This window comes from Molothrus aeneus, chromosome 1 (genome assembly GCF_037042795.1).
Source record: "Molothrus aeneus isolate 106 chromosome 1, BPBGC_Maene_1.0, whole genome shotgun sequence".
Taxonomy (NCBI): domain Eukaryota; kingdom Metazoa; phylum Chordata; class Aves; order Passeriformes; family Icteridae; genus Molothrus; species Molothrus aeneus.
In genome coordinates this window covers 122,620,272-122,632,100 of record NC_089646.1, presented here as the reverse complement: position 1 = coordinate 122,632,100, position 11,829 = coordinate 122,620,272, and the positions used below count along the sequence as shown (strand labels likewise).

The 11,829-nt window shown below is 39.6% G+C and overlaps 1 protein-coding gene across 1 annotated transcript in view; it reads right to left on the bottom strand.

Annotated features, from left to right (window-relative positions):
- The window catches only part of ZFHX4 (zinc finger homeobox 4), a 148,124-nt gene that overhangs the window by 6,432 nt on the left and 129,863 nt on the right, over window positions 1-11,829 (bottom strand). The window contains exons 8-9 of the mRNA XM_066564050.1: window positions 9,802-9,919; window positions 3,632-9,028 (exon numbers count right to left, since the gene is read on the bottom strand). Coding sequence (XP_066420147.1) covers window positions 3,632-9,028; window positions 9,802-9,919 — 5,515 coding nt within the window. The remainder of the gene's footprint in view (window positions 1-3,631; window positions 9,029-9,801; window positions 9,920-11,829) is intronic.

The following is an 11,829-nucleotide window of genomic DNA, read 5'->3' as shown; positions in this document are numbered from 1 at the left end:
ATAAGATTTCAAAACCCACTAAGTACATATTACCCAGTGATGTGTGCATTCTTGGAAAAAGCTGCTGTGAATCTTCAAGGTAGCCCGGGCTTAAGTGATGTGCAAAGAGCCTATGGTAATGATGATGACATTAAAAGGTTCATAGAACCAGTATCAATAGCTAGAAGCAAGATGAAGCACTAGCTTTCTGCAAGGGATCATAGGCAAAACACAAAGCTAAGGAAAAAGAGAATGTGAATTTTAAGAACAGCTGAAAACAGCAGGTGAACTCTTCTATCTACAGTCACCTAGAAAATAAGAAGAAGCTTGAAGAACAAAGATGAGCTGAAACTAAAATTCTGTATGAATTAGAATTCCACCAAATAACTCCTTATTAGGAATTATGCTGAGCAAACACTGCAGTAATTTTCAGACCTTGCTCAGCATTTGATGCCCATAAGATGGTAAAATTACATTATCTAGAAAAATGTATCCCACAGGTGAGAGGATTGTGACACATAATCTCAGAACCACACAATAATTCTGACATTAAAACCCACTTGTTTAAGAAGAAAATAACAGAATTTAAAGTTAATATATCCTTTTATTCAGAAATGAAGCTATCTTATTTTGCAAAATTTAATATTCACAAGTAATAATCTAGTTTAAGCACTATATAAAGAAGATGAAATGAACTGTAGTTTGAATCATTCCATCTTTTCTGAATTAGCATTATTTTCACGGGTTCCATTTCAAAACTTTTGTAAAAGCAAATATTGCATTTAAAAAAGCATAGGACTTTGCAAAATTTAGCTGGGTTTTCTGTATTTTGGAAATCCATAAAAAATACTGGATGGTCAAACATGAAAGTGAAATCCCTTATAAACTTTTATTAACCAGTGAAACTAATCAGTGCTACTTCTCTATCTAGGATGAGGAAAGCAAATCACAAAGGAGAATTTTAAAGTGTGATGTTTACAATTAGGTTTCAATAGTTGCCTGTCTGAATAAACACATTCTTTCAAATTGAGGACCTTACTAATGTTAACATCGTCCTTAAACAAATATGTAGGGCAGAATGGATGGGCTTTGCTCAGGCAAAACAGTTACCAACCCTGTAAGCATCACTAAATACAAGTAAATACTTCAATATAAGGGATCCCAGTGAGGCTTCTTCTGAAGTGCATTTTGGGCTTGGGTCTGAGAGAGAAGAAATTACACACTTGCAGAGGAATTCACAAGAAGTAGACTTGAACTGTAAGACAGTGAGTTGTCAGGGAGCTTCAGCAAATCCTTCATGCAAAGAAGGGTGCAGAGCAATTGTCCTGCTGGCTGAAAATATACATGCTGCAAGAACTGCAGCCAAGGAAAAGCTCGCTAGGAAGCTTGCTTCCAAAAAGATACTTCTTAAATGATTCTTAGCATCAAATATGAATGTGAGCTAGACAGAGCAGGGTAGAGAAGAAAATAGAAATGGGTTAATTAGGTGCAGAAAATACTAGTGTGTGGAGCATATACTGGAGCACATCTAAGTACATTACTGTTTTTCTATGATGAATGATTAAAATAATCGCTTTTTTTTCTTTCCACTATCACTGCTCCATTATGTATCATTAGGGAATGGAGATTTATGTATGCAAGTATTTTCCAGGCAACAAAAGGGGGATGTAGGGGCTGTTTAGCATATGGCAGAAGAGAAAGTTAACAACGAGATTCTAGTAGCTGCTTTACACAGTGGGCTTTGCCCACAATGGGCTAATTAACCTTAAGAAAATGAAAGATGAAAGAGGGTAAAAATCCATCTCAATTGGCAGTGCACTGTGCATGATATCAAAGAAGAGGTGTTTGGTGGAAATTAGAAAATCTGAATACGGAATTGTTATGGAACAGTTGGCCTCTAATAATGCTTTTTGTATTATTAACAGGACAATTTGCAGACTTTGAGCCTACATTGGTACCAGTGAGTTAAAGAGCATCAGGGAACATTTTCAAGAAACTGAGAGAAAACCTTCTTTAAATTTAAGAAGAAAGAATGTGGACATTGTTTTTGCCTAGGCCAACTAGCCTCCTCCAAAACAAATCCTAAGCACAGCTTAGAGGGTGGGTCCATGGGTCCAGGGCCATTCCCCAGACACACTTTGCATGGGAACTTCCTGGTATTGAAATAAAAAAATATATATCCAAGCAAATTTCTTTGAGCCATATAGACAAATCCTGAGTTTTCTGATGCCCTTTTTACCTGAAGGTCAACCTAGCCAAAGCTATTTAGCAAAGTTATACAGAGAAACCATATCTATAATTTTAATGAACAACAACCAGCCATTTTAGGACCAGGACACTGTATGCCATTAAGAAGGAAATACAGCAACTTTATATTTCCTTTATATGCAATCTTGTGCCAATAACTGTTTGACAAAAGCCAGAGGGCACTCAGCCAGAGACTCCATTGTGGAAGGAAAGCCTCTCTGATCCAATGAAGAGAAAAACAAGATGCTTTGACCACCACTTAGGAAAACAATAACATGATCATCATCAATCAAAGTAGACCTGGGTAGTAGAGAAGACATTGCTACAGTCTCAGTATGTCTAATAACACTGGTGATTAGGACTTTATTTTACTTGCCAAAGTGTGTTGCTTTCTAAAGCAAAGTTTAAAGATCAACAGCAGGTGGGATTACTGGATAAAATGAGGTGAGCTGTCTTAACTAGCTTCCTAACTCTTCTGTGCACATATTTGATATGAATATGCAAAATTAGAAGATGACTGTGAGAGCTTCAGTCTGCAAGGCTGCAGTCAAATGAACCTAGAGTGCAAAACTGGAGCCTACTTCAAGAAACACATTAGGCTCATTCTTTGAGGAATCAAAAAATCTGCTGCAGAAAACTTGGTTCCTTAACATGAGTGAAACTTATTGCAAGAGGAAGTGCTTTCCAACGTGAGCAAAACCTGGAGTCACATGAGAGTCAAAACTGTCAATAAAGCGAGTTAGGTGTTCTGTTAAAAGTGCAAGCCCAAATGAAGAGGTACATGTCGGTAATGACTTTATGAACTGGAATTTGGATTACAATTGAAACTGCCTTTACAAATCACCTTCCACAAACTCTTTTTTATTTCAGCAGGCAGTTATTCAGAAATGTAATAGAGGGTCCTGGGCAGCATTTATATTAAACATTTATTCTGGATTAAACAACAGATTGGAGTGGTCTATGGGTTGAACCGCTTGCCTGATAAACTGACAATGTGAGAATCTATTTTGTGCTTAATGAGATATTACATTAAATATTTGCATACAAAAAATTACATACAAAATTCTTACCCATGTTTTGACTAAAGAAGTATAATTCAAAACAAACAAATAAGTATAACAATTATATATTTCTATTGCTTTTGTTAGAAAAAACCTAGTATTGGCTAAAAATATTTCTCTCTCTCTTTTTTTTTTTTTTTTTAGAGAAGTCAGATGTATCATCCAGGCTACAGCATCATTGGAAAAATGCACTGAGTATACCCCATAGGAGTACTTATTAGCTATTCACACAAGTCTAACCAGCATGATATGAATGCATATTATGCTTTGTCTTAGAAGGGGATGGTGACTGTGCAAGATGATCAAATTAATAAAATGAGAAAATCATCCCCTTATAGACTTACTGTTTGAACTTTGTGGAAATCCAGGTAAGGAGGATGGACCATTCATTCCAGGCAGAAGAACAGGAGGAAGGCCAGGGAGTCCTGGATAAGCTGCTGGCAAACTGATACCATGAAGAGAACTGCTGTCCATCATGCCTGGCTGCTGTACTGTTAATCCTAGCACATCAGTAGCCTTCTTTATGCGATCCAGTTCTTGCTGTGCCATCAGCTGTCTAACCGTTGTAGGAGCTAAATAATCTTTCTCCCGGTCTAGCTGACTTCCCACAGTTTCTCTCACTTTTGTAATATGTTGTTTGGAAAAGATGTGATCTCTTATGGACAAACGTGCAGAATATTTCACCCCACACAGAGAACATTCTGGCTTCGTCCCATCAGGTCCAGTCTGATTTATCATGAATGGCTTCCCTATGTTAATTTTGAATTTCTTTTCCTTAGCCCGGGCATTCTGAAACCAGACCTGAACCACACGTTTGGGCAGACCAATCTCATTCCCTAGCATTTCACATTCCTGCATGGTTGGAGTTCGGTAGTCACTAAAGCAAGCCTTGAGAACTTTAAGCTGAAGGTTACTCATTTGTGTTCGGAAACGTTTGTGGCCTGGCCGATCACTGTTTTTGGATTTAAAGGGGTTGCTAGCTCCAAATGGGTTAGGTGAACTTGGATCAGCTATGCTTGAAGTTTCACTGCGGTCGGCATTATCATCAGGGTCATCAGTAATGTAGTAACTTTGGTCATGGTCGCCATCTTTTTCACTGAAGTGTATTGAAGGGCTTGTTAGGGAAAAGAGAAATTTATCATCAGCATTCTCATTTGTAGGTGTAGTTGCTGCTTTTGGTAGTGTGTCATTCACAAGCGGTTTTGGTTCTTTGGGGGGTGATGCAGGTTTTGCATCCCCTGAACTGCCAGTTGTGCTTTCCATTTCATTGTTCCCCTCATCCCCTGTTGTGGCATCGCTAATTGCTGTATTAATTGATGAAGTCTCATCAAAGTCAGTCTTGTTTTGATCATATCCAGAGTCAGCAGGAGGGGCATTCAAATTTTCTATATCCTCACTAGACTCTGCTTTAAAAGAAGAAGGACTTAAAAGGTTCTTCGGTGACATTTCTGCAGTTTTGCTCACAGGGGTTGATACAGTGGAGGCTAATTCATTTTCGCTTGATAATTCAGTTTTTGCTAATGACAGTGATGGGTAATCAAAAAATATGTACTTTTGTGGACTTTCTCCTCCATCTTCATTTGATATCAAAGGACTTGGAGGCAAACTATAGCCGGCCTGTTTTCCTTCGTTCCAATGTCGAGAGCGGATGTGACTTTCTAAAGCAGATTTTGCTTTAAACAGAGCTCGACAAAAAGGACATCTTTTATGGGACTGGGCTGGACCAACTGCACGGAATTGTCCCTTTCTTTCCCGGGCTCTTGTGTTCTGAAACCAGACTTGTACAACTCTCTTTTTCAGTCCCACTTCACGTGCAATATGATCTAGCATCTTTCTGGTGGGATTGGAATCTAGCAGGTACTTTTCGTAGAGTATTTCCAGCTGCTCTGGAGTAATTGTAGTTCTTAAACGCTTATCACGATGTTGATCTTCTCCACTGTTTCCTCCCTCCTTCTCACTACAGTTATTGTCTTCTTTATCATCTAGTTTCCGTTTCAGGGAACCAGAAACTGTAGCAGGGTGTGCTGTATGTGATGAGCCAGTTTGTGGTGGCATCTGAGCAAGAGAACTGTTAAGTAACTGTCCAGTCATCAAAGGATTATTTGGGTCAAATATCATGTAGGGCATATCCATTGGTCTTTCTAAAAACTGTGAGTGAAGAAATTGGTTTTGAGCTGCTAGGAAATGCATGTGCTGGTGCTCTTGCCAAAGTTCTAGAGTTGGAAAGGCAACTGTACATTGATCACACTGATACTGTAATAACTGAGGAGGTAGACTGTTCTGTAGAGAAGTCATTGAAATTGGCAAAGGACTGGAAGGAACAGGTGTGTTTTGTGATGAAGAAGGAGGTCTCCCTACAATCTGGGATTGCTTTTGTTGTGGTGGTTGAGAAGCTGAGGGCTGAGGGTCAGAAGATGTTACTGGAGTAGACTGTACTGGTTTAGCACTTTGGGAAGTTGTATCTGTTTGCTTAGAGGTGGTTTCATTTTGTTTTGGTTTTTCTGTGGACTCTGGTTTAGGAGAAGCCTTCTCAGGTTCTGGTTTGGGTGATGGAATCAAAGGAGTACTAGAACCAGAGCCAGAGCTTGCTGCTGTGACTGTCAAGCTTTTTGATGAGTCATTTTGGCCAGAAACTGTACAGTTCTTATACACTGTTTGATCAGAGGCATCCATAGAGTCTTCAGTTTGGCTTTCATCTTGAGCATCATCATCTTCATCTTTATAACACTGCTTTTTCTGGTGTGTAATTAAATCAAAGATCCTGGGAAAAACCACACTGCACTTTTTGCACTGATACTGCATGTTACTGGTTCGGATGTAACGCTCATTCGTCAGTTCCCTTTTCTCATTGTCTTTAGTTTCAGCTTGATTCTCGTAACTTTTGCGAGCTTTTTGTCGCGCATTTTGGAACCATACGACAATAACTCGAGTAGGTAGGTTAAGTACAGTTGAAAGCTGTTCGATTTCATCATCCTTTGGATAAGCATTTGTATCAAAGAAGTCTTGGAGGACACGAAGCTGGTAGTCAGTAAACCGAGTCCTGGATGACCTCTTGCTGAAAGACGCATCAGACTTGTAGGGTTCTACAGCTGAAGGCTGAGGATCTATTCTGATATCTTCCAACACCGTTATAGGAGGATTGCTAAAATTATACGGCGAATCCTTATTTCTCTGTCGTTCTTTAAACAGCGTATTTCGAAACCAGTGCTTGATAACCTTCTGTGAAAGACCAGATTTCTCAGCCATTTCTTGGATCTGCTCTTCACTTGGAGAATTGTTAATATCAAAATAAGCCCGCAAGATTTTTAACTGGTCATCTGTGATTCTTGTACGTGGACGCTTGAACTGAGAGTGCCGCAGGAAATTGGGATCTAATCCCAGCTGCTGCTGGCAAAGCTGGGTAAGATCGGCAGATAAAGTATCCATTGGTGGCAGCTGGAGGGCAAGCTGAGGAGGCAGTGCTGGGTGTTGCACTGGCTGCATCATAATTGGAGGGAAAAGTGGGAGATCAAGTGAAACAGGAAGCTGGACTTGAGGTGGGGCTGATGGTGGTGGTGGTGGAGGAGGCGGAGGTGGCGGTGGAGGAGGCGGTGGTGGAGGTGTAGGTGGTGGGGCCTGCAAAGGTGTGGGAGCTGTGTTTTGAATTTTTCCAGCTCCAGCTGAAGAAGGCTGAGAAGGAGTTGGAGGAGGAGGAGGAGGAGGTGGTGGCGGAGGTGGTGGCGGAGGCGGTGGTGTTTCTGGAGAAGATGGAGAAATTGGATAAAGTTTGTCATACGCCTCCCTGTATTGTCGGGCAAATTTTTCTAATGCTCCATATGGAAAAAAATGTCCATGCACATGTTCTTGATGACTCTTCAAAATAAGAATGTTGGAAAAAAGCTTACTGCAGGTTCCACACTCCAGTTTGTCTGTGTTTTCACCATCCCCAGTCTTGCTTTTCTTCTGCACTTTTTGTCTGTTCTCATTGTATTGGATAACTAACTCAAACCCAAAGTTCTCCAGCAAAGCCTTGGCTGCATTCCCCCTTGCTCCAGAAGCTATTCTGGGTGGTGGGATGGCTGGTTCTGAGGATTTTGGCTTCTTCATATCTTTGTTTTCTTTTAGTCCTTCATTCTCATTAGTAAATTCTTGCTTTGGCTTCTCATGTTTTTCAGAAACTTCTTCTGACTCCTTATATGATGGCATATCCTTTATCAGCTGGCAGTCTGTACTTACTAAGGTATTTTGCTCTGCTTTCATCAGCTTACTACTTTGCTGCTGCTGCTTTTGGGACTGAAGTTGGGGTTGGGTGGACTGGTACTGTTGTGCCTGTTGCTGCAGTATCTGTAGCTGGGTTTGGCCAACATGGTGCTGAGTTTGTATCTGCTGCTTCAAATCTTCAAGCAGTGATCCTGTCATACCAGCCATCCCAGGCATACCAAATGTGGCAGAACCAGGCAAACCCAGATCTGGGCTTAAGCTAAATTCTGTCCCAGGTATATAGAATGGGAAAAGGAACTGAGGCTGTTGAAATTGGAGCAGTGCTTCTGGTGTCATTGGAAAGTGAGGCAAAAAAGCTGGATTTAGAAACTGCGGTTGAAAGAACGCAGCCTGTTGTTGCAGTTCGTGCTGTAGTTGCATTTGAAGTTGTGCTGGTGACTGGGGTGGGTGATGCGTAGGCTGAGCAGAAATTAATTCAGAAGCTTGCTTTTTATTTAATTCTTTGGCATCTAAATGTGTTTCTTTGCTGTTAACTGCTGGTAAGGTCACAGATTCTAGCATTCCTTGGCTGGGGCTATTCACATTCCCTGCTACACTATTACCGCTACTTATATTACCACCTGGTTCTAGCTTTGCAGCCCTTGCCTTTGTCTGATGAAGCACAGATCTCATATGGATTTCCAATGTAGAACTTTGGCTATATGCAACATTACAAATGCTGCACTTGTAGGGTTTGTTATCAGTGCTGCTGTTGGTTTCTTGAGGGACAGGACTTGATGCTTCCTGCAAAACTTTTTTGAGTTTATGCAGATGGGACACTGAGTTGTAGTGGACCAAGAGAATGTTCTTTTGGGTGAAAGACTCTTTACACACTGTACACTTGTATGGGCGAGATGGATCTAGAAATTTTTCCATAGTAAAATTTGGCCCTTTTCTAAAAGGTAAGGTCCGCTTTGGTTCTGAGCCCATATCATCTGGAATAGAGCTACTATCACTTCCTACAGGACTTGCTTTACCTTCCTGGTCCATCTCATAATCTCTTTCTATTTCCTGTTCTAGTGCATGATCGTCTTGTGCCATACTTTCACTTTCTCCCCACAGTTCACCATTGACAGGTAAAGATGCACACAGCTGCTGAAGTTCAGCTTCATTGAGTTCAGGGTGGCCTGCTTCCAAGTGTTTTTTTAAAGCCTGGAATGTACGGAAGCTACGTTGGCAAAGGCTACACATGGTAGCCGCCCGAATAGCATGGTACTGGGAATGTATCTGAAGCTTCTGCATAGTCTTAAAAGCCAAGCTACAATGGTTACAGCGGTACTTATAGACATGGCGGTCAGAAACAGACAGCTGTTGCTTCTTCTGCTGCTCACTTAGCTGGTCTGTCATAGACTCAGTGGTCTTAATATCTTTACTGCTGCTCTTATTCCAATCGGGTGTTTCAGCAGATTCCTTAGGTGGCTTCTGTTCCTCAGTCTTTATTTCCATTCCAGTTTTTGATTCATCGACCCCAGGGGTACTTTTCTCATCCACAGGACTTTCACCTAGTTAGAGAAAGTGAAGTGCCTTTTACACAAGTAGAAGAAAAAGCACACAGTATTCATTTTAATTTATTTTTTTCATCAGAAATCAAGAAAGGCACCTAGTATGCCATGTGTCAGCTTAGCAAAATATAACAACCTGTCTTTGTCCCAGAAAACAGAGTGGGCAGGATAAACAGGAATTTAAAAAAAGGAATAAAACTCGTACACAATGATCAGATTGGCAGCAGCATCTGGCCAAGAAGTGGCATAGGGCTTTTCTTTGCCAGAAGGTAGGAGTTGATTGGTACAATGGGAGCATCAAACAAGAAAAGGAAATAAAGAATAGGAAAGAGGGAAAGAGTAGAAAAATGGGGACAACAGGTAGGACAGATGACTAGAAAGAGGATGAGAATGGTCAGAGAAGAGAGGGAGGAGAATGCTGTGACAACTAGCAAAAAATGAAGACAAAATCACTTACCTAATATTCCCCATTGATGGTGAAAGCACCACTGTCTTTTGGGATTAGGTCTTAGCAGCAGGTTAAACAAGGAGGATCTTGCCCTCAAAGTGGCTAGGCACTGCTGTTTGATTTTACCTCCACCAAAAGCAAGGAGTCTGGCATACATGTGCTTTCTACCAGCTCAGCCAAATTCAGACCCCTTGCTACTTTTTGTTTTTTAATCTCTGTGGCTATAAGCAAGCCAGAAAAAGGTTTCCTTTACCAAGTAACAAGTAGTTTTATTTCTAAATTGCCCATACTTATCTTTTACATGTCTGGGCTTTTTCTTGCATACCTGGATATTTCCCAGATGCCTCAGCTGTAATGGTTGCAGGTGTGTCACGTTCAGATTTCTCTGAAGCAGCTGCTGGCAATAGCATACTATTGGGCATCATGACATCTGGTACAGGAACCTTTGAAAACCAAGAATATGGTATTATTACAGAAAAAGTCCCACTATTTAGTAGAATACAACAGTATGAAATTATAATTCAAAAGATCCTCCATATCTGGATGACTGTCAGAATCAAGATCTTGATTCAGTCCTTGATTATGGTTTCTGACAGATCATAATCCAGAGCATCATGTGTCCCTTAGTGGAGAATCAACTCAAAATAATCCACAATAAGGGGATGCTATAGAACTACATGCACTCAATATTTCATTGGTCTCAGTATCACCACAAAGAAGGTTTTGCTGACTTTGCCAGGATCATTGGATTTATCAGGAGAATTCTCCTAGGATATTCTCCTCCAAAGACAGAGATCATGTTGAGATATGGTGACCAGTCTTTCACTGAAGGTGTTCTCTCTTTTCTTCACCTGTACCTTTTTTATACAAATGGTAGACATTCCATGATCTTTGAAAGAAAATTATGTTTATTTCAACAGGGAAGTAACAACTTATTTCTATTTAAAATTAATTTTTTTTTCTCTTTCTTGACTTCAATTTCTTATGTATCATCTTCAGATTGCTTTATCTGTTGAGCTCTGCTTTCAAATTATAGACAGAAATCTTTGAAGGACGTAGTTTTAATCTGGTAGTATTCAGTTTTGCTAAATTGATACAAATATCAGCCTGCTCAACATTTCATGTTTTTATTTTACTTCGATCTTAAAAAAAAATTAACACCAGAAATATAGGACTGTCCTATTAAGACTTAGCAAGTCTAAGTTCAAGCTCCTGCACTGCCGAATTCTGTCTAAAGAATATTGGGTAAATCAGTACAGACTGTGCTGCAGCTCCTCATCTCTAACAGAAAGATAGGACTTCCTTCATACAGAGGTAAAAAGATTAACCACAGAAGAGATTTTTGAGTTGAAAATAAATAATCAAAGCTACATTCCTTATGAGATATGAGTAGAAATATTTTTTTGTTCCTCTAACATTGGATGCATAAGAATGACATATATATATACATATACACAAATTGCCTCTTGGAAAAAAATATTCTAGACATTAAAAAAAAAGCCACCTGGGTGTGTACAGAGTACATTTGTGATTCAAACATGGCAGTAATAGCACCCTCTTATAGGACTAATGATTTTGAGTTTACTTGATAGGGAAGGTCTTTTAAAAAAATATGTAGAGAACTGTAAATGTCCCAGAGGAAAAAAAAATTGCTATAAATAGTATTTACTTTTTCATTAGACATTTCAGTTATGGACAAAGCATATTAGTGTTAGCAATACTGACAATTTCAGTTATGAAGGTTATATTTTACAATCTTTTCCCTGGGAAACATTGGGGTTTTTCCTCTCTCAGAAACACTTGGACAACTCCCCAGCACCTGATGAAGAAAGATTTCAAAATTGCTTCATTATCAGCATAGAGGGAACCAGAAAGAACTTGAGAAGAAAGCTAGTGCTGCTCAATATGGAGGGGCAGATTTTCCATATTTTCCCATTTTCCTAAAAGGGTCTCTGAAAGTTAAATATCTACTGCATTTTCCTTCCAGTGGGTCAAAATTACATGGTCTGTCAGAGCTATAATTAGTAGAAAACCAAGGAAAAGAAAAGAAGTTCCCCAAGTGTGTATTTGCTCCTCAACTCTAAGCACAAGGAACTGTAGACCTTCAGTCAAGAGGTCTCAATTATTTCTAATATTTTTATTAGAAATTTATTTAGTTGGGTATGAGGTGGTGGATTTACAACCACACCTATATAAATGAAGGAGCCATTTATGGATACAGAAGTAAATACTTAAGGAGTTGGATCACTGAGATTTCCAAGTACATTTCCATCTAAGACAAGACAACCAGAACCAGTTTGTCTTAGGAGGTCTGTTTTCTAACTGAATTTATGCTGTAATAACATATAAGTAC